Raw genomic sequence first — 23873 nt, 5'->3', positions numbered from 1 at the left:
CTATAATAATAATGCCTGAATTATTTTTTGGCTAAGTTAGACATCTTGAAATTTGCAAAGGACACAGACTTGCAAGAGTTCCAGAGCTCTTCATTCTGTGGTTGTCATGACAGACTTCAGTAGGAATGGGATAGGTCCCACTGAGTCCTAAGCTGCTTAAGGGGAAGACAAAAACCAACCAAAGAAGTATGTACAAGATTCCACCACTTCTCTACAGAGCTTTTAACAATGTTCCAGTCTTTAACAGAAGTGGCTGTAATAGTGCAAGCAAATGTCACACTAGAGCTCCCTTGCATTTTCACACATTTTAAGTGTCCTGAAATACGTAATTAAGCTGAGTGCTCTAGTTAGTTACATAGCGAGTGTGCTAGTGAGTGAATGAGCTGTTTCCTGGTGGGCTGTTCAATAAGCAGAGGTCTTGAGTTACTTTTCAGCTATATGGAAAGACAATTTAAAAAGCCCTGAAGGAAATCCCGGCCCTCACACAGTGGGGTTTTTTCTTACCTGATTTAATTCTTCATCATTTGCTACAGCCAACAGGATGTGTCTAGGAGTTACTCGACCCTTCTTGTTGTCCCTTGCTGCATTTCCAGCCAATTCCAGAATTTCCGCTGGGGGAAAAAAAAAGCAAGCCCCTTTTAATTACATTGTGATCATTAAGAAAAATCAGTATGTGTCATTTAGCATTCAAGCAAAAAAGGTATCTGATTTGTATGGTACTCCTCACTGCCACAAAATACACTGAATGAGGCATCTTACCCTAAAATTTTTATTTGCTTTTTTATGTAGAATCACTGATGGCAGAATGCACACATTAAGTCCTATGGTCTAAACTGCAAACAATGTTTTTATATATATATATATTTATATATATATTTGTCCTTTTAACGCAGTTCCTCTAGATTCTGGACTTTTCAGTGTTCTTCTCAAGGTTACTGTGTGTTTATTTCCTGCAATCCCCCTTCTACAAGGGATCCCCCTACTCTACAAGGGTACTAGATGTAAAAAAATCTTTATTTTTTTCTCAAACCTGTCACAAATACGACTTCTGGCTTGCATTGCTTCTTTTTTTTTTTTTTCTTTTTTTTTTTTTTTCTTTTTTTTTTTTTTATTACTGGAGAAGCTCCTATTCTCAGTTCCTTCTTTGTAACATTACAGAAGCAACCTTCAAGTTAGGGTACTAAAAATACAAACTCAGTTGCTACATGGACTTAATGACTTTCTGTCTCTTGAGAAGATGTTCTTGTCCAGAAGAGGTAAGTGATAAGTCACGTTTGTTTGTTCCTCGTAGATCATCCTTTTAGAAAAAATCTCCACTCCTGACAAATTATGTTTAACAGGTGTGCATATGATGACTGTTATCGAATTAGGAAAGATTAACTTGCTCTCCTGTAAGGATCTGTGAAGTGCAAGGCTGGAGCTTTACCTGCTAACTTATCTGTCTTCAACAAAACAAGCCTTAGGCAAAGACCAAAATTAATTACAAGAAAGTCTGGGGAACAATAAAAAAAAGATGGCATATGTTTATCTGACTTTGCAATTACATGCTGTTGCTGTCTCCATTATACAAAACCTTTTCATCCTCTGCATAAGCCTCTGTTTCACTATTGCTTTTGGTATACTACCTTCTGTAAACCTGTAAACTTTTGGAGAAAAAGAAGAAAAAAAGAAATGAAAATGCCCACCTATACATATATATATATACACACACACATATATAAAACATGAAAATAAGTTAAAATTTAACATCAGAACTAGTGTATGAAATTGGTTTCATGTTTAACAACTGACTACACCATGAAAGCCCTACAAGCTTGCTTTCGAGACAAATAGAAGTAAATTAGGACAGTAATCTTGAAGTGAAAGCCTAGAATCAAAGGCCAGGCAACCACATGCCTTTACTGCAACACACAGTAAAACTTCAGCAGTACTAGCACAGACTACGGCTTCTTGTTAGACTGAGTTTAACATGATTCACCAATTAGTTTTCATCCTAAGTCCTATAATAAGGTAGTTGTGACACCTACTGTAAAACTTCCAGCTGCTTCTGGATGCTCTGCAGTTGAGTTTCATGGTAGGCCTTTGATATTTTTGTGTGCTTTCCAGTGCACAATTTACTGTATTACAGGGCAAGACAGAATACAAAACTAAGCCCCCAGAAGTAACTCTTACAATGTTTCAAGCTGACAAGAATTACTTTATTTTTAAAGCAGGATTAACAGAGTAAGGTCAACCTGACTATGCTTTCCACACCTCCAAAGAACAGAATTAAGCTGGCATAATCCTTTTCACGTACTTCTTACAAGCTGCAGCTCAGACATTTGAGGTCTAGCTTGCATTCGGCAGGGCACACAGCTGCCTGTAGTGAGAGTAGACATTCAAAATCTCATTCAGAAGACCCGTGTCACATTCAGAAGGACAAGCTGTGCTCTGGGGTACACCCTGCACATCCCCACTGACCTCAGAAGCTTCTGTGTCACTGCAATAACATCTCCATCTCTCCAGAGCAGGACTTGTTTTGTTTGCATCTCAGACTTTACTGCTGGCTGCAAAGCAAGGGAAGGCTTTGCCACAAACAGCAGCCTACTTTGCAGTTTGCCCCTGCTTCCCCCACCTCTCCGCTTCTTTACTGCGTCAGGCAGGGCTGAACAGTCGGGCCGTGTTATTCTCTGCAACCGATCAGCATAACTATGCAGACAGGTCATTTCGTAACTAAAGGGCCTAAGAAAGTGTTACGCCTGTAAAGCACAGAGGAATGTTTTATTTGTTCCTCATAAAACTAAAATGTCTGCCCTGTACAGTGGAGAACTGTTCTTCTAAGTGCTAAGCCCTCTTCCTTGGACAGGAAACTCATTTTGAAATTACAGTTTTCTAATGGTCCTTTAGGGAAGTTGAGGTACCCCACTTCCTCTGCAGGAACAGAACGCTTTGCAATGGTGTCGAGGACCACAAAAGAGGAGCTTTGGGAGAAGAGGAGGAGGGCATGGAGGGGGGAATTTTTCCTCTGGCCTCCTCCTCACAGCTCTCCAACAATAACCGAGCACTGCTGGGGCGTGCAGAGAGCAGCAAAACTATGCTGGGTGAACAAATCTGGCCGAAGGGGGACTCTCAAAGGGGCTGACGCCAATACAGGCAGCAATGTTTTGATTTATCACTGACAGAGACAAAACTGACCCAAACCCAGCAGATCTGAGCACTTATAAATGCTGAAATGAAGACTTTCTGGATCCGGATGGGATCCGAACTACTCGGCTGGAGAGGACGTGCGGCCAACTTTCCTTTCACATCTGTTTTATGCTACTTTAGCTTCAAGGATTTAAATGGTGTTCCAGCCATGTTTGAAACCAATCTTAAATGAGATGAAAATCTAGCTTGCTCTGTAAGGGAGAATCCGCTTTTCAGAATAATCTCTCTGGATTTAGGCATGTAGCTGAAAGAGGAGTAGGTGGGAAAAGGTATTTAAAATTGAGATTGGACCTGAATTCTCTGGTCAGACCCTTCTCTGGGGCAGCTTTGGAAGTTACTTTCCACCAGATTCAAAGCTTTGAGTCATGAAAGAGTGAAACCTTACCTTTACCTTCCCTTAAAGGTAACTTTCCAACAGTAGGAAAAAAGTGTGCAGCATCCCTGGACAGAGAGCATCATTAGACTGGGACGCAGGCAGTCAAATGGAGGGCCTAATGCATTGATTTTTTTTCCTCTCTCTTTAATACTGTAGCAAGTTTAATGATTTAATTACATCTAAGTTTGCAATTTATAAACACAAACCAATTTAAGTCTGCCTGAATATGCAAACGAGTAAATATCAATCACCTATGAGAATTCACAACAAATTGATACTCAAAACTCAACTCACGCAACTGAACAAAGTCAACATAGAAAGCTTTGTTTTTGTCAAAGTAAAAAAAATCTTAAGAGCTTCCATGATGTCAGGCGTTACTTGGCACCTACACATCCAGCCAGAAGACCAAAACAATATAATTTTAAAAAAGTGAGAGCTCACAAAAAGGGTGCAAGTAAGTTGTATAACGTCTATTCCACTCCTTTCACATATTTACTCCACACTAGGGAATAATTGTGCCACCACCACTCAGGCAAGAGGCAGCTATGAGATACTTTACTGAAGATTCTTCTTAATTCCTAAATTCTTCGTAATTCTTCTTAAATTTGAAGAAAATATAAACGTATTTCAATATTATAAGCTTTCCTAAGAACATTTCTTTGATTTTTACTTATTGAAGTCTCAGGTTAACTAGAAAAGATACTCTTCATGTTTGACTTACCAATGACTTTTTCTGTGCTATTAAGTATATTTCAAAAAAGCAGAACAACATGCATTGCTTTAACTGCAAATGTAAGGAAAAGTTTAGTAATAAGCTGTGGAAAGCATATAATTAGGAAAGAAATAACTAAGTAGGAACGTAATGTCAGCATGTGATAGATTCACGTATGAATTACTTCTACATTGCAAGTATAAACACACTAATTTGATTCAAAATACACGATTATACTTCATATTTTTCTTTTCTATCTTTAAAATAAATGGTTAAAGTGGGAAGAAAATCTAATGTTAGGAAATTTTCTCATAAAAATTAACTTAAACGTTGTCATTTATATCAAGTGAAAAAATTCTTTGCAATGTTTGGAACTAGGCAAATGGATATGGGTAACAATAACTGGTCTAAGCCTCTTCTCAGCACTTGAACAAAAGCAGTTTTGTTTTTTTTTTTTTTTTTTCTCCTGAGCTTTTTAAAGCTCAGTTAAACATTTTAAAAGGAGAAAACAGGTTGTGTATCTCTGTACTGAAGCCTGAGATAAGACCACAGGAAAAGCTGTTCAAGGCATTTCCTACTTAAACACAACCAAGAAGTGTTAGAAGTCTCCATTGATATCTCATCCTAAAGCAAATTTCCAGAACAAGTTCCTCATCCTATACTTGGAGACTTCTCTCCTCTGATCATCTCTGGACATCCCACAAAGTTCCCAAATTCACTATCTGTACTTCCCTATTTCACAGTGGCACTGCTGCGCCTTGAGTACTGCTGTTTTGGTGTTTCACAACACTTGCAGATTTTGGGACAAGAACTCAACACTGAGGTTAAAATAAAGTAAATTACTATTAGAACCTAAAGCAGGCACATTACCAACTGCAGACCTATATGGAAACAAAAGTAACTGCATTCTTCTCCGACTTGTATAGAACACACCAGCTCAGTCATCCTAATTTTCAAAGTATTACTGGTCATTACTGACTAAAAAGCTTAAATGACAAAGCCTCCAGCTTAGCATGCATTTTAGGCTGTATTGCTTCCTAAATGTAAATGTTCAATCTGGTCTGAGTTCATCCCAAAATTATTATTTTATTTTTTGGGGGGTTTACGTCTCGAGCTAAACCACCGCTGTTTGCATCGAATCCTTTTGTCCACCTTTTCTTCCGGGAGATGAAATCATAGCTTTGAAAATTAAGCTCTTAACAACTAACAGGTGACGTGTTGACACAAAGCCAATTTCTGAACACAAAAGTTCCAACAAGGAACAAGTCCGGGGTCTCTAAAAAATTTTGAAGCCTCTCCTCAAAATAAAATTGAGAACAATATCCAGAAATGAAAGCAAAATGAAATGTTGATACAATTCCATTGAGAAAATGTGCACTTACTACAAAGCCAGCTACATGACAAGGAGTCTGTTTATTGTACTTTAAATTAATCATCCTTCCATCAGCGTTTTATTGACTTCAGAATCATTTTACATGATTCCGGAAGGTTTTAACCCAATCAACCCCAATCAACCAAGATTGTTAAGAGTTTCCTGCATTCTTCTCTCTGTGTATTCCACCCAATCCCCCTGGAATCTGCAGCCCTAACAGTGAAGGCAGAATCATTTAATAACACTTTCCCTCGTATGCATTCCAGTAAAACAGTTCTCAGCCTCGGTTCAAAGTCATGGAAATTTGATGCAGTGAAAATCAATTCAAGAAATTTTACTGCTTTGAACAAGCCTTGATGAAACCTCAACTCTCAACAGAGCAATCATTCTCTTAGGATGCGATAAAAAAAAATCACTTCAGTTTTTAGTCTCTGAGCTGTATCAAAACTAGGCCCCTCGAAGGAGAAACTGTTAACTTTGCCAAGTTATTGTAAGTTTTGCTTTTCTGTGAGGCAGATGACAGACTGCTGTTTACATAAAATTCAAGTTCAGGCCACAAAAGCCACTTCCACTTAGAGCCTTCTGATCTGACTCACACTTCTTTTCAGCTCTTTTCTCATTTCCACACTTTAATACAATCCGTTACTTTTTTTTTTTTTGGTAGGAGATCTAACGCTATTTAACTTCCTTTTTTTTTTTTTTAATTCTTGGTTAAATATTGATCTGTAAAATGTATGAGTTCACTTTCTGATGAAACTTGAAAATGAACCTCAATCTCAAATGAACTTAAATCTCAAATGTTATTTATTATAACAGTCACACTGAGAACTGATTTAAAAAGTGATAGCCTATTCCTTCTCCACTGCCTTAAAGAATCCTATCCAACCCAAATTAACCCTTTTGTTTCTGTGGAGCTTCCTCTACCCAGCATTTTACACTTTGCTGTTACTGCTAACAGTTTACATATGTTTTAGAAATACACTCAAACATGATTAATTTAACTGCTGCCAGACGTCACTGGATCAAATGCAGCACGTATGCTTTGGTCTGGCTGTTACAGAGTGCAGGGGACTACTGATGTCTTCTGACTTGGTCCTCACTTAGTCTTTGACCTTTGCAGGCACACGTTAGGAACCTGCATTTCCAAACATTAAAGAAGTCAAGTGGCAGCTGACAATCATCTGCTGACACTCCGTGAGCATGAATAATGTTATTAAGCAAAGAAAAGGAGGAGAGGGCTTCATATTGAAATTTTGGATTTTACTCAAGTGGCTCCAAACCCTGGGCAGAGGAGAAGGATGGTTACATATAGCAGGGGTGCGTGCAGCCAAGCCCACGTAAAGAGAAGAAAAGCATCCAAGTCACTATCAAGGACTCTACAAAACAACGACCTGATGCAATCCATATATGCTGTGCTCTTGTTGTTGTAGCATAGTCATTTCAGCAAGACCTGGCAGATGGTGATGATGGTTGTATTAGATACCGCCTCTGACAGCAGAGGAGGTAGGTTTCCAAATTTATTATTGAAAATACTACGACTCATTAAATTGCTGTTGTCGCTAAGTCCTTTCACCACTCCAAGCCTCTGTTTTTTGTATCAAGATGGCAATGGAAGTCATAATAAATACACGCATCTGCACACAAATACAACTATTATTATTTAGAAGAAAAATAGTTGCAAATCTTTCTCTCTATTACTTTGTGGAAGCAGTACAGGAGAGACTATACAGAATATTCAAAAATATGTGGTTTTTTTTTTTTTTAAATCTATGCCTGGAGAATATATCATGTAAAATGTTCTATTACTTTGAGTGTTCAAGGGTAGTCTAATCTAGCTATAATTTCATCAGAGCAAAAAAAAATGCATCTAACCTGATAACCTGTCCCCTGCCAGTGCCCAACTGCAGATTCTCCGGAGGATTCAAGGAACTGGCAAACTTAAAAAGCAATTTTTCAAGAACACTACCAGACATCTGCAGCTTAGGGGCTTCTGAAGCTAGAAATGCTATCTTCATGTGCATCTCCCAATGGAATTTATTTCGATGGATGTGTCTAATTGTTTTCTGCAACCATTCAAATTTCTGGAATCCATAACATCTTGCAATAACAAGCCTCACTACATCACAGACATTTTTGCAATTTGGAGGAAAAGTACCTCCTGTTTATTTAAAAAATACTCTATTTCACTGCAGAATCCCTATATTTATTTCTTCCCTGAGGAAGTTTATGTCAAGGACAGAGCATTTCATCTGACTGCACCTAACAATCTATATGGAATTTCATCCCTGAAAGAAAATTAGGGATAAATACAGTGTGGAAAAGAAGACTGAAGACCCAAGGCAAAAACATAATGTGAACAGAGTTCAGGCATTCTTATATAATCTCTATGGAAAAAAATAAAAGAAAAAAAACATTCTTACAATACTTGATGAAAGAACCTCTAAACTTTGAAAAAAGCTGAGGAAAAAAACTAGCTCTTACCTGTGATGTCATAAAAAAACAGCTGACATATTCAAGTGAAAATTAATATTACTCTTTTAAACTCTCCATCAACGTTCATAAAAGTCTGTTGCTATACACTGCTGAAAACCTGTTTCATAGCCCTGAGCCAAGATCCCTTCAAATTGTGAACTCCCATATAAATTCCAACCCTGAAGATTAGCTGCTTGCAACTGGACCGCTGTTATATACCTCAGACATTCAAGAACAAAAAATAAATGCAGCACCCGTTCTGAGGACAGAATAAAGAAACTTATCATGAACTAATGAAAGCATTTACATGCATGGTTGTAATGTCGACAGGGTTAAAAACACCACGTGTATTTTATTTCAGTGTGCTATTACTGCTAATTTCTCGCAGCAATATTCTGTATTACTTCATGTGTTGTACAAGGTGGGGTTAACAAGGAGACCGTGTCAGAGAAGGAAGGCCTGAAGGAATGACCAGCGATGCTACCAGCTCTCTTGTCTAATGGGACCCTGGCAGTTAACCCAAGTTCTTTCCACTTCAACAGTAACACACATTTCTTAGAAAACAAATCCAACATACATTTTAAAATTGCCTACGACAAATGGAATTTATCAATGGTAAAGTACAACTTTTAAATTACATTATTTAATTTCTCATCTAGCATTATGCCCATTTCAACCCTCACAGGGAATTTCTGTTGGTGTGTTCTTCAGTCTGGCATGAGTTTTCTGCAACACCCTTTCCCCTTATGCACTTTTGAATGATGATTGCACCACTATTAAATTGAACAGTAACTTAGGCAAATAAAGAGATGTAACATTAGTAGAATTCTATGTTTTCTCTTTATCCTACATCTAAGAATATTAAAATGTAATCAGAATTTACCCCATTGATAACTGTTAAAGTTATTCATGATTAAGATGTAAAAACAAAAAAGTCCCAACAACCCTAACCTACCATTCTGTACATTTTCTCAATATGACACACCACAATGCAAATTTTGATATTTACCCTTCTGAAATAAATATCTCTACTGGCTAATCAGGATGCATTGCAAGGGCTTTTGTTTTGTGACAATACTTTCACTTATTTTTCATCAACCCTGATCTGTGTGGCTTGGAGAATACAGTGGGATCCTGACCTGGCAAGTCACGTTGTGTAAACTCAGCTTCTGTAACTAGAAGAGCCAATGAAATTTATGGGACTACAAGCTAAGACAGGCACATGCTTAAGTGTTTACAGGTCTGGAGCCAAAGGAAGTCTTATCAGTGAAAGAAAACTCCTCATTTACATACATCTGAAGCAGACTAATTCATGCCTTTATTAGTTCAGAAAGAAAGTTAACCACTCAAATGATAACAGTGTGAAGTTTTAAATCTAAAGTGGCATTTCTTGAAAGCATAGCTGTGAATCTCACCTCTGTTAAGAAAATGACTCAAGCCCTACATAAAAGAGGAATCTTACAAAGGAGCTTTCTGTAATGGTATTTTTCAAAGGTCTCTGCGACCCTGCTGTATTTTAGGCCCAGTATTAATCCATGTTAAAAACACCCTGCATCTGAAGAGGTAGTTTCATGCTTGCTTAAATAGAGCATGGGTCCTACAAGCCCCTTAATTTATTTTAAACCTCTTCTGGGACACAGTTTGTGGCACAACACTGTAATAGGGATTAGCGTTTCTAAAGCTGCCTGTTTAAACAGAAGAAATGTATCCTGGTAGTGAATACGTTTCAACTGTATCAAATAGATACTGTCAATTAATTCCCTTCTTAAATTTCATTACTCCCTAAAGCCCGCTATTATGTTGTCTAAAAATGTCTGGAACTTCAATCTGCTTTTAACCTAATGTTTTGTTTTTTAGCATGGCCCTCTGAGCTACCCCTCTGCCTCAAAGCAGTTGAGCAGTACTTCTGCTTTGACAAACAGGGCAAAGCATTGTTTTCCTCTGTGACCCTGTAAAAATGTTCAGCAGCGAGCAGAACACGAGAGGTGAACAGCAGTTCAAGCTGATTAGCTTGCACGTTGGAAAGTGAGCATCTGAAGCGAGCAGTTAAACTTACTGCATTCGGGAAGGACTTGCATTTTGCAGCCAATCGGCAGCTGGCCTAAGAAAGTTTTCCACATCGAAAATTAATCAAGATGAAAATGCAACGAGCTGAGCTCCAGCACATGAACCTCCAATAAGGGATTCTGGTGACATCAGTAAGCCTGAAAACAAAAACTCGGGTAAGCACCAGAATGCCTCAGATGCAATTTCTAACCCTGGGACTGAAAAGGTGCTTAGTTTACTTTTTGACAAAATACATGATCAACAATACACAATGGGCAATAAAATCTCACTGGAAAAAAAGTCTAATGGAGAAAACAGACATTTTTCTCCTACCTTACTTCAGTAAGTACAGAACAAATATAAATCAAAGTCTTATTTCTTCTGTATTTCTGTTCTCCTGCTGTTCTATAAACTTCTCCTTCTCCTTATTTGCTATGACATTTTGGCAAATGAAAATTATTTACAGCATAGAGAAAGTGACTGGGGGCAGGGGGAGCAGAAATCGCTTGCAGGCCTGGTTCTTGCTACCTCTAAATACACTCAAGAGATTTTTCTTTTTTTTTTTCCGAGGGCAAATGAGTGTCTTTTAGTAAGAGAGTTTGGACTATGCTGTAACCTCTGCAAGCTATAGGTCTGAAGGAAAGATAAGTGTTTAGTTGTAGGGCTGGATCAGTTCTGCCAAATAAAAACCATACATCATCAGAGCTGCTACGATGCCCCAAATGAAGTCTGACCTATTGACTGACTCAGTATTTTATTTGATATTAACTGATGTGTACTACTTTGCAGAGAAAATAAGGAGTGGCTGTAGTTTTCCAAACTACATGTATGGGGAAACATGCAATGAACAATTCTAAGGAAAGTGCCACAATAAGGAAAGACAACAGAAGGAACTAGTAACACTGAACTTCTTGCCAGTTTAAACTAGTTAATAATGCTTAAGACTAGTTCTATAGCAGAAGCAGAAACTAGTCAATTACTCTGTGTCATCTCTCTACAAGATAGGCAGCGCTGCATGAACTGTTACTGCCAAAAAGAAACAAGAACCACACGTTATAGTCCATCATCCACGCTATTCCTCCAGGGTAAAGAAAGGAAGTATGTCCACTTGCTTCAATGCTGGTAAAACACAAATATGCGTGGCACAGCAAACATGAAAAGTTTTTAGTTTACAGCAGCTGAAGCAGCCAAACTAATTTAATGTGCTAAAACAGTACAGATTCCTTCTCTTGGAGCTATACAGTACACAAACATGCTAATACCAAGGCACAAGGACATAAATGTAGTTTGAAAAGCACTTTGTTAAGCAGAGGCTGAAGAAGGGCTTAAAGTCCAAATGGACACACACACTACAAGAAGCTGCAGAGTGTGTATTTTCACTTTTTGATGAATAGCAGTGTATATATGGTAACAGGAAGCTACCTTCAAAGGAAAAAGCAGATAAAGCCATACCCGCAGATGGATCCAGAACAGAACTGTAAGTCTGAACAGCTGGAAGTGTTATAAAAGTTCAAATCCCAAACTGAATCAAAAAAAAAAAAAATCCCAGATCTGAGCACATTATGGCCTAATTTCAGATTTACATCCAGAGTTAAACTTTTGCACAGGCCAGCAAAATTTAGCACCTCATCTTCTAAAGGATTAAAGCGAGTGCCATATTCTGTACACACATGAACTAGTTTTCAAACCTTAGTGGGTTCCTTCCTATTAGGTCACGTTTCTGTCATTTCCCTTCCAAAGATCTTCTTTCCTGCAACTGCTTTTGATATTTTATGTTTCTCCTCTCCTTCCTGGATGCACAGGATTGCTTTTTTGATTTAGCCAGTTTATTATACCACTTTGCAGGGTCTCATTTCTATTAGGTCACATTCCTCCTTTTATTTTGAAAAGGTTCAAACACTTTCATTTAGCCTCAGATCAGGTGCTGACACGAGCATCCTTGAAAACTCTCCCATAAAGAAGTCAAGATTTCTCTGGTTTCGTGAAATAATAACTGCCAAGAAGTTAAAAAATTAAATAACACCACACAGAAGAAAGATGTCTAAGCATCCCATTTCCAGGAAGTGTTTCTGAATCATACTGAAAACAATGAGTTACTTGAACTTCAGAAAATATACTCATTATTAAAGGTTAATAAATTAAGCTATATAGTGTAAAAGACTTAAAGAATGGTGGAAAAAAGTCACCAGATTGAAACAGTCATAAAACAAAACTATTATTAACTCAATAAGTATTTATGTTTTTGAGATGTATCTATGTGTAACAATGAAAGAAAATGTTGAAGTACAGGATCCTCAGACTATCTACCTTTTTTTTTTTTTTTTGTGGGGGAATGGCAATACAAAAAGTTTAAAAGTGTTCTGAGGGAGATGAACAGAGGTACCTTCCCCCATAGCTCTTCTTCTTCTTCCTCCCCCTCTTTTCTATTTCCTGAAGGAGTGATGGGTATACATTTATTTTAAATCTCCTCAACTGGTTTCCCAGGATGCATGGCAGTTAAAGAAACACCTCTATTTCCCCAGCTTGTTCTCTGCTGCCTAAACTGAGAAAACCTTTAAATCAAAGGGTTAACCAATAACATGTGCTGCTCATTAGCAGTGCCTTGAGCTCACCTGTACTGTTCTGTTTCTTTAAAAGGGCAGTATTCAAAGCCCCATTCACCCTAAGAAGCATTTTATTTGAGTTGTTATTGCTCTAAGCAGGAACCTAGCTGAAGGAAATGTTAATTTTTAAGGCCATCTATGAAGTTTAAAAGCATTCTTTTAGAGAAAAGGCTCAAATAAATAAAACCGTGAACACGAACAAGTGAAGAAAAGTCTGATGGCTTAGAAAATTCAATAATGTAATATAAATACCTTACAGAAATCAAGTACTCTTAATTATTCTCTGATGTTACCAATCTTCGTCTTTAGGGTTGGAAGCTTTATAGAAAACAAGCCTATTTCTATCCTTCATTGTCAATATAAATTATGAGGTGTATTTAAAATTGCCTTAAATGCGTATGATCATAGCTGTCAGACTCAGGTCACGTTATACATACTACATGCTTTGCTCAAATCAAAGTTAAAAAAAAAACACAAAACTGATTACAGCTTAAAGACCCTGAAACACCTGCATCTGTTGCAACCAGAACACTGAAATAAGCAACTGCTCTGTACAAAGAACTGCGTTATGAGACATGCGATCCAATATGAGCTTTTCTGTAGTCATGCTGATAGAACCTGTCTCCCAACACTCATCCATTTAGCGCTTTTGCTTTTTGCTAAATCCCTTGCTTACATGTTTGCAAGTCGATCTGGCCATGTGAATGCAACCTGAATTGATCCTTCATTCTTGTCCATTTTTTTCCAGAAAAAAAATGGCATTCCAAAAAAAGTCCATATGTTGATGCTATTGCAATTAGGGTTCATTTTCCTTCAGATGACTACTTCATATGCTCTTTTGTGGGGTAAATTTGCAATGTCTTAAGTCTTGTATGAGCAAAGAACTGCTACGTAATGCCCTTTACTTGCATATCTAGTTGCAAGTCTAGGACAAAGCACTTTCTTCCATTGAAGTTTCTTTCTAAGCAGAGGACAAACAATACTTTCAGCCTCCAAGAGTGCATTGTGAAGATGGAATAATCATTTAACGTGTTCTCATTCAATTGTGATGAGAGAAACAGAAAAAGGACTACAACCAAAAGCAAATAAGCTATGCTGATCTGTGGCAGATGAATAGCGTGCATTTACACAGGCCCTTCAAACTGCGAACAGCCTACATAGTCTCAAAAATAATCTGCAAATTGGGGAAAAATGCTTAAATAACACTGTAAGCTACCTTAGCACTGTGTAAACACTGAGGAGCTCTCCATTTAAAAGGAATGTATTCCCTTATCAATAATTAGAACCCAAGCAAATCCACAAGGCACCAAATCAGAGCAGGAAGGTCTGCAACACTGAAGGCCCAGTCCATACACAGTGATGTCAGTAAGTCCTTCTGACTGACAATGTGGAAAAGAGTGTTTACAACAGGTCAAAGCGAATCAAATTCTGCAATGCACAAAAAAAGCCATGAAAGCTCTGAGGCAGGGGTAGCTGTACCTTAGTTTTGACTAAGATGCAGGACCAACATAGCCCTTACTTCAGCAGTAACGTTTCATTTAGTCTATAAATCAAAGGATCTGTTAATGCTTTCCCATTAGCATACTGTGCCAATTCAGTTTATAATATTTCTTTCACTGTTTTCACTATTTCACATTGTTCTGCAAAACCTACCAGTCAGATATTCCAGTACAGCAGCCATGTACACTGGAGCACCTACACCAATTCTGTACTTCGGGTGGCCTTTCTTAATGTAACGCAGCATCCTTCCAACAGGGAATATGACCCCAGCCTTTGCAGAGCGCGAAGTCTTGGTTGACTTCTTCTTCCCACCCCTGCTGGACATTTTGGCTGTATTGGGTCTGGAACAACGCTCTATATATTAGGGAAAAGAAAAAGATAAAAGGTTATCAATAAGGAATACCACATTTAAATGATTTCAAATGGTAATCAGAGAAGCAACTTCATATAAATTGGCTTTGGAATTACTTTTCTGAAATTCCTAACGTGTTAAAACTGGCACCATTAGTGGAGCAAAGTGTGATAACCACCTAAGATGGAAAATAGAACTTTAGCATGAAGGCAGAGGATGCTTTCTGCAGGGAGAACTGTCATGAATCTCTGCTCTCCTGGAGAAACTGTTGATTTGGCATTTGAACAACCACGGTAGGACTGTTATACTCATGAATAACTATGTTCCCAACTAGGAAACCATACCCACACTAAGGTTCTTGTACATTTTATTTTATCTTCCTAAAAAAAAACCATGGATTTTCAAGGCTGTGTGGATTTACAGAACACAGACCTATGCATGGTAAGCTATGTTACCTGTAAACTAAACACGTTTTTTAGAAAGACCTGAAATGAACCCCTTGAGATTCAAACCTACCAGCATCCAGCTATCTCCATGCTGAAGTTAATCAGATTCCTAGATGGCATGTTGCAGCAGTACAACCTTCTGTCTGCTATCTTTCCCTAATATAACAGTGGTCTAAACACCCAGCAGCTATCTGACAACTGCATCTCAGTTTATCTCTGTGAAGAAACCTGCTGCTGATACAGCTGTCAAATATTTTTTTCTCTCTTTGATTTCTGCTCAGGCTGTAATATAGAAACTGGCAAACCCAAAGAGGTGGAGATTTTGCAGACTCCCAAAGTGTCTTTGAAGGTTTAGGCAATGCACTGGGGTTTGAAATTACTGAGAAGGAGACTGTTCTCCCACTCCCTCCCTCCAGCATGTCTGAACTCTAGGGAAACCAGTGGTATACATCAGTGATACATCCCGGCTCTTTCCTGGATGCCCAAATTTTACCTGATACGAATGCAAAGTTGTTGTGTGTTTATATACTCAGCAGAAGCTCTCCAAGCCTGCTTTCCCATCACAGCACTTAGTTCTCTGTTTCCCTACTTTTTTTTCCTCATGTTTATGCTGTATTCTCTCCTTCTCCATATGAACTTAACTGTATTTGCCAACCATCTGAATCCGTGATTGCGTGAACTCAGAATTAGGCAAAACAGGTTCACCAACTCTAATTTTGCAACTTCTGATCTGTACTGACACGTCCTGGAGTCTCTTAAACCTCAGTGAGTCACTGAGATACCGACTGCGTAAGTATCAAATCAAGACCACTCAGGATAAAAGAAGCTCACAAATTAAACATTTATTTTCCTTTCCACCTCCACACTTTACTCATCAAGGATTCTGTAACTGCACAGCACATTAAGTAAAATAAATGCAACAGGTTTATGGCTTGTTAAAAGTAAACAGAACAATCCCACCTTTTTAGCTCAGACAAAAGTCAGGCTATGTTTATGAAAGGGATGTCAAAAAACAGACAGGAAACTGGAAGTAGGAAGGCATCAAAAGCCCTGCTCCCCCTTCCCTTCACTGCAAACTCGGCTCTGTAACAGCTCTGACTCTGAAGAGGACATTTTCTTCCCTAGAGAAGCCTCCTAAACTGGAGCTCACAGCTGGTTTACAAACCTTTCTATTTAGCTGCATTTTGTCATCTCGTTAGCTCTGCCATTGTTCCGAGAATGGCTGGGTGGGGCTTTCACTTGGCTACGGGCTTTCTGCCTGTGAATTCTTATGGTCCATGCTCTGTTTTCAGCAGTGCTACAGATGTTTAGTCTCACAAACGTGAAGAAGTTCACTGAATTTAAGCAACAGGGAAGATGGGCATGAGAAACAGCTGTGCTTCTAGCCTCACCTGGAATTCCTTTGTTTTGTAACTGACAGGTGAATGACAAAAATCAGATATTTTCCAAGGGAAACCTGCAAGCCTTAAATGGTAAATTTACATTAATCATTTGTAATCGAGTTTTAGCTGTCACAATAAAGTACATTTTTAACACATAACACTTCCAAAAACAGGTCATTAATCCCTTGTGAAAATCCTTTCCATAGCTTTAGTGAGGATCCTGTTGCAGAACAGGGTAGCTTGGGGAAGAAAAAGCTGAAACTGAATGCCATGTTAATTACAGATCTGACCTCCTAACTGGTATGAGTCTGAGAACTGGGATGGGAACAATTAAACAATCTACTCGCACTTCTACTGAGGGGAAAAAAAGGAAGAAACAATTAAATTCAGTAGAGATGTTCCAAAAGGAACATATTTGTTCTGGACTGCCTATTTTCCCAAAAACCAGGATATAGAACTTGCACATTCCATGTAGAAGGAAGATGGGAAAAGAGTAGAAAAAGGAAGCAAATAATGGAGAAGTTCTGGGGCTTCTTGTCTCCCCTGAGCTGAGCAACTGGATCAGGTCTTTGAGAGTGACACAGATGTGAGCTCTCACAAAGCCTCTCTGCAGACAGCTGTGGTCTTGATCTATGGAATCCAGCTCACTGAGTTTATGGGATGGTCAGGCTAGCTGGAAGACAATATGGAAGTCCTTATTTCCTGATGTCCTTGGGTTTTTTTGTTTTCCCTTGGGAAAACGTCATCCACCTGTGAGCTGCTACAACATTTGGATCAAAGCACGAGTAAAATACGGGGCGATATAGAATTATTGCCAAAGCAGCATGGGAGGAGCTGCCGTAAATACAGCTCTCCCAGCCTAAAAATCCAAATGGAAGACATCCACAGATGGCCACAGTGTAACTGGCAACAGGAGGAGATGAAAGAGCACTGCCCTTTCATTTTCAGTTCCAAGAAAAAGATTATTCACAAAGTAAGGGAAGCAGTTCCTTTGTATGTAGAAACAAACAGTTACTGTGAATCACCGGCCCTGGATAAATATCATCAACTCAAAGCAATGCTAAGTTTGTTGTTAATGTAATTGTCTTTGATCATGCTCAACCAGTGTCCTTTATCAGGCTTGAGCAATACATTTTGCTTTTAGTTTCCATCGTTTTTGGAGATTGGGAAGTGTTCTCCCCTTTAACATGCTATTTTCTTCTTAATAGCTTCAAGTTTCCTATCATCTGTAACCATCTAACACCTACCCATATATAAAACGGTATATTTTTTTCTTGTAAAAAACGATTATTTTACCTCTTCTACAAAATCTAGATGTTCATTTCCCCTTTTATTTTATACTGGTCACATTTCTCTCAATACTTAGGATGACCCTGGAAATACCCTGACAATTAACCCAATCCTCTCCTACTGTACGTTAAGGAGCTATCTAGTTGTAAGGTTATTTACGAAGAAAAACATTGCCCAAACCAGAAAGCCAGGGGCTTGCATACTGAACAAAGCAAGCACTTTTGTAACTTTTCATATGAAATGTAAAATGTGATAAAGTGAGTTTCAGAGCATCCTGCCTAAAGGACCCCATCCTTGCCAGATGCAAGGAATTGCTATGTCTTGACATACTGGGAGCAAAGGGAGGGAAATTCCAGTTAAGTTCTAAGCACCACTTTTCATTTTGCCAACTGCTTAATTTGGAAGGGGAAGGGAGAACCTGGAATGGAAGAGCTTTTCTGGGGCTTAATCTTGGATTTGGGATCATTACTTTACAGAACTTGCATGTCCTGCCTTTGAGCAGAGGGATGGGTGGCCCAGTGAGCTCTCAAAGACTTTTCTCCAGTTCTGGTTTTCTATGGCAAAAGAGAAGGGAAAGAAAAAAAGATTTCACTTGCAGAAACCACAAAGAAATTTATTAGAGTTAAATGTAAAGAGCAGGGCAACAGATCAAAAACCAAAGAAAACTATGTGCCTTATATGTTTTCAAATGGTTTATCTTTGTAGCACCAGAAACTCTGGCTCACAGCCAACATTAATGAACCAGGGCTGTTTGCTGAGTCACTGCTAGCCAGCAGATGAGGGAGGCAGTGCTTGCCAAAGGGAGCTTTATCACATGTACCACAGCTCAGACAAGATTTGGGCAGGCGAAAAAAAAAATAAAAATCCCAGTCAATGGACCAGCCTTTTCCTTTCTTACTCCTCTCTTGCCTTTGCAACGCAATTACTGAGAAATTCTGTCAAATGCTTAGCATCTTTAAAGGCTTGACAATAAAATGATATAGTTTCAAGGTGACAGTTCACAGAATTATCACTGGGATAATCATGGGATATCACTAAGAGGTAAACTTAGATAAGCCCACCTTTGACTCGGACTAAAATTTAATGCTGTGTTCTCCAGTGGCTCTGCTGTGCTTGGACACGGATTGCCCCAGCACCTGACTCACGGCCTTCTGAAAGCCTCTTAAAGGCTGTAGCAAGATTCACACCACTTCCTAATGTTTCAAAATTTACAGAAATGAGAACGTGATGGTATTATGTTAGTACACAGCAAAGATTCTAACAAGGCTCCTCTGCTGTCATGTCTTTACAAGCCAGAAATAAGTAGCCTAAGAAAAAAATAAAATTCAGGTTTAGCAAAGAAATCGGCATAATTAATATTTTTCTGCTTGAAGCTGGCTGTTGGCCAGAGCTTTCTGTATGAAGGTAGATACTCCACTACAACACTTTTAAATACCATCTACATTTAAAGGCCAAAGGCATCTGTTTTTCTGAAAGTTTACCATCAGATCGTTCTGGAGGTACTGACTGCACACCCCAGTCAAGTGATGCCTGGTTTCTGATAGCTCAGACACCACTTCATTAACTCAGTCACTCTGACCCTTTTATCCAGCAGCAGCAATAAAAGAGCACTCACTATTAATAGTTTTCAGGTACTGCTTTTTAAATACTTAATAAATTACTTGATTTCCACTGCCGTCAGACAGGGATTGTTCTCCTCGTGGGCTTACCTTGGTGTATTAACTGCACTCAGCAAACAGATGATTACATTTAGAGCTACAGCATCACATCTGTAAGTATAGCGGAATGCAGGAGACCATTACTACAACAGGACAAATACTAAAATTTAGTAATTATTTTTCTCCTCTTTCCCATACAGAGACTAAGCTGAAAAGTCTACTTTTGTATCACAAGGGCTTAACTGCAATGCTATTTTCTTTCCATTGTTTCAAAAGATTAACAAGTAAGTGCTGCCACTCCATCTTAAACCTATTTATGTACTGTAATAGCTGCTCACTGAACTCTCTCTGAAAAGGTACACTTGAATTTGCTTTGACAACTAATCTGCTCTGTTCTTGGCTAATCAGAAGCTAGTCTGACATATTTATAAAATGCACTGCTTACAGAGTCAGTAAAAAAAAAAAGTCTCTAATAATGCTTGCCTAGCACTACAGTGTCTCAGGCTGTGACCGTGGTTTCTAGGTACTACAGTCATAAAAGAAGAGCTAATAACTCAGTAACTGTTTCGTCTGTCGTGATTTCTAATTTCAGCTTAAGTGCTTTATCAAAGAAGCAATTCTTTGTGGTCTGGAAGAGAGGAGTGAAACTGGTTGCACAACAGCTGTTCCAGCACTACAGTAATTTCTTATCTGCAAAGGTAGCAGTATACATTTATTTTCGCATGAAAACCTGAAAGAATACTCATCTACCAGTGCCCTATGGATGTCTTTTTTTTTTCCTGAAGGTTAGTAAGACTAAAACTCCCATCATGAGAATGCAGAGCAGGATGAAAAGAGGAATAACATTTTCACCAAATCTGTGTGCAAAACAGAATACTATTGCACAATTTTATTCAACTGGCAGAAGTCCCTACCCTCCACAATGGGTCTGAAACCTTGAAACAAATATCCTCTTAATGTGCAAATGTCCTCTCTGAACAGTGCTGGGAGTGTGACAAGAGTTTTAGCTGGGCACCCTGCCACCAATAGTCAGGAAAATGTAAATACAATTGTATTCGCTGACCGCTGTTGGGAGTGCTAGCATGAGAACAAGTCCAGTTGTGTGTTGTAGCTTTTTGTAGAGTAGGTAGGAAGTGTAAAATTTGGTACAGGACCTGAAATCACCAGACTGTTTATGAATCCGGTGTTCTGGAAAAATTGTTTCAAAGAACATTTTGAGAACTTGTTTGCTACTTGACATTTTGGACAGCAGTGAGAACACAGTAAAGAATTCACATGGATGCTTCCAAATCCAAAAATTTAATGAAGATGTTGTACTTCTGAGGACAAGGAGTGCAAGAACTCAGCCCACAGATGGGGCCATGAGTGTTGTGCTTCTAGCATCACCCTTTTTGCAGCAAGGGCCACAAGCTGAATCCTGTCCATTTGCTCTTCTGGGTGGGTCTGGGCAAGGCACTGTAACAGCTCTGTGCTCAGAGAGGCTCTTGTTTACATCCCTCCCTAACAAATGAGGGAGCACTGCATCTAGAACACTTCTTTTCCAAACTCACCTCTCAGAAGCACTGCGCTGACAAAGCCTAATGCTCACTGATCTGCCCCGGATCAATACTCTTCTTCCCAAGGGAGGCTCTCTCTGGAGGCTCTTTTTTTTCCTCTTGTGGCATCAATTACTGCTTCCTGCTTCTTTATCCCTACTTTGCCAGTTTGCAGTAGCAGGTTTTTCTTCCTGCTAATGTTGATCTATAAAGCAAGCAGTGCTTAAGTACTCTTCCTCTATTACCATCATTAGGCCAAATTATAGCCTTAACTATGACTTCTTCGATCAGTTATGGCTTAATTTGCACTATCAACATTTAGTTTTACTGGCAATCAGTACTCTATGCCCCGTACACAACAAAACAAAGTTACTCTTTAGGAACCCAAGGGGCCTAAAACATTTCAGCGTGCGCGGTTACAATATATAACACAGCAAGGTAACCTGCAACTGCTACCTGGCACACACAACCGCCACCACAATGTAGCAACACAGCAAAATAACCTGGGAGAAAAGCAATGTAACTCCTTTCTTTCAGACCACTTTTAGAAATACACTCAGGAGTGGGCTAGGGACTGCTTGATACAAAATACATCACGTTCGATTGCTAAAATATGTTCGTGGAAGCAACTGTAATTGTCCTGTTCATGCCTGAACCTTTTAACTCAGTGCTGTGCCCAAGAACCCAGGTTTGGTCTCCAGTAGCTGCTGACTTGCTGTTAGCTCCTTTACTTCGACCGACTCTCAGGAACGGGGGAGGCAGCGGATCTGCAAAGTTCCCCACAGACCTGTTGCTAAGTGACAGCCTCATAGTCCTGGGGAAAAAACGGTCCTCTACTTCCACAGTCGAGAGAGAAATAACAAGCCTCACCCAAACCTCTCTCAACAGCCTTTTTCCTTCCATCAGTACGAACGAAGCAACCTGGCTTACACCACCGGGCTCGCAAACAAGCTGGCTCCAAACACCTGCTTCAGATGCGAACGCCCTGGCCTTCTGCAACTTACTTTGGGAGATCAGGATGGAAACCAAAGGATTTCAGGAGATGCGGGGTACGGAAGCAGCCGTTCCTGTGGCCGCCTGCTACGTGCACAACCGCGTCGGTCCCTGCCTAGGTCTGGGTGCTGTGCAAGATGCCCTAAGCCCCTACACCCACCTTTCCTCGCAGCCCCTACCAGGGACAGCCCGCGGGGCTGCCGGGCTCCTGCAGGCAGACATATTGCAGCTACTGGGGAGGTGACAGCTCAGGAAATCACGAGGGGCCCCCTTTTCCAGCCGAAAACCGCTGTTCGCTCCCTCCTGGCTGCCTCTGACGGCTCTCAAAACGCCGCTCGGCTCCGTTTGACGCCGAAGCCGCTCGCCTTGGGCAGGTAACTTTTACGCCACGGGTTCCTCACCCGAAGCCGAGCCGGCTGCGGACACCTCCTGCTTCTCGTCGCCTGCAGCTGGCGGCGGTGGCTGCGGCTCCCCGGGGCCGGGAGCGCTGAGGCGAGGCCGGGACCCGCCGGGCCCAACGCCCCCCCCCCTCCCCCGGTGCAGCCCCCACCCCGCCCGCCGACCCTCAAAACCCCGCTGCCACCTCCACACCGGCTCCCCCGGCCTGAGCAGCGCCAGGCCTCCGCAACCCGAGCGAGACAAACAAAAAAACCACCCAAATTCACCTCAAAACCCAACACCCCCACCCCCCCACCCCACACACACAGCCGCCTCAGCGAGGGGGCTGCCCCCCGGGACCCCTCCCCAGCACCACCACCGCCTCTTCCTCCTCCTCCTCCTTCAGCGGTGCCGGCAGCGGCCCCAGCCCTCGGGGAAGGGCGGACTCGGCTCCCCCGTCCCCACACGCGGCCGCAGCCCCACGGCGGCGACTTACGGCGCGGTCCCGGCCGCAAGATGTCTGCCGGCGGCCGCCCCGCTCCCGCTGCCTGCGCTGCGCCCGCGGGGCCAACGGGAACGGCTGGGCGGGCTCCCACAGTGCCCCGCGCCGCGTCCCTCCCCTCCCCTCAGCCCCTGCCCTCAGCCCCTCCCCGCCTCCTCCGCCCCTCACGGGGACGCCCCCGGTCCCCTCGGTGCCTTCACGGTTCCCTCACGGTCCCCTCATGGTTCCCTCACGGTCTCCTCACCGTCCACGGTCCCCTCAGCGCCGCCACCTTCGTCCCCTCTGCCGCCCACCCCCGTCTAAGCGGCGCCCGCCGGGCTGTGGAGGCGGCTCTCCCCGGTTCCCCTCAATTCTCCTCAGTTTTCTCCTCAGTTCCCCTCAATTCTCCTCAGTTTTCTCCTCAGTTCCAATCAATTCTCCTCAATTCCCCTAAATTCTCCTCCGTTCCCCGCCGCCCAGCCCCATTGTGGACACAGGACCTCGGCCATTGTGTACAAATCGTGCCCGCTCCTCAAGGAGGAGAGGCAGAGCATGAGGTCAGTGCCGCATCCTTCCCCGAGCGAAGTTCCTTGTTCGGGGAGCGAGGAGGGAGCGTGCCGTGGCGAGCACTGCTTTCTCCTGCTGTACAAAAGTGGCTGGCTGCCATCTTGCCAAGGCCCCAGATGGAGCTTTTGGAGGAATTCCTGCTGTGGTGGCACAGATGTCCTTCAGCGCACCTTGCCGCATGGGGAGAGCTGGCTCCCCGCTGCCCGCGGCCCCTGCCTGCACCAGCTGAGGGTTACGGGGCAGGGGCTGGTGTCCCCTCAGCACCTTCCCTGCTCCTGCTGTCCCCCAGCTGCTCCCAGACCCTTCTGCTTCTCCCTTTCTCCAGTGCTCAGTGCAAGATGAGGCCTGTGGCCTCTTCCCCTGTGTCCCTTGGTGCTGCTGGAGCTGTGACAGGTGACGGCAGTGGCACAGCATCGTTGCCATTAACCCTTAGGGGCGAGGGGTGAGAAGGGCTGAGGGACAGTAGGTGGAGGCAAGGAGTTTCTCTCTCATCAGCACGCCATGCTCCGGCTCTCCTTGTTTTG

The 23873-nt window shown here is 41.3% G+C and overlaps 1 protein-coding gene across 5 annotated transcripts in view; it reads right to left on the bottom strand.

Annotated features, from left to right (window-relative positions):
* MACROH2A1 (macroH2A.1 histone) overlaps positions 1-22886 on the bottom strand; it is a 47046-nt gene extending 24160 nt beyond the window's left edge. For 4 of the 5 annotated variants that reach the window (XM_084295259.1, XM_084295262.1, XM_084295261.1 and 1 more), the window contains exons 1-3: positions 22798-22886; positions 14421-14621; positions 505-611 (exon numbers count right to left, since the gene is read on the bottom strand). In XM_084295259.1, coding sequence (XP_084151385.1) covers positions 505-611; positions 14421-14592 — 279 coding nt within the window. In that variant the 5' untranslated portion in view covers positions 14593-14621; positions 22798-22886. Of the gene's footprint in view, positions 1-504; positions 612-14420; positions 14622-16456; positions 16467-22797 lie in introns of those variants that run through there. The other variant, XM_084295260.1, reaches the window with a different exon arrangement.
* Positions 22887-23873: the final 987 nt, after the last annotated feature.

Source organism: Netta rufina (assembly GCF_964035555.1).
Source record: "Netta rufina genome assembly, chromosome: 14".
In the NCBI taxonomy this organism is placed as follows: Eukaryota; Metazoa; Chordata; class Aves; order Anseriformes; family Anatidae; genus Netta; species Netta rufina.
Note: the sequence above shows the minus strand (reverse complement) of the source record. Positions and strands in the feature narration are given on the sequence as shown.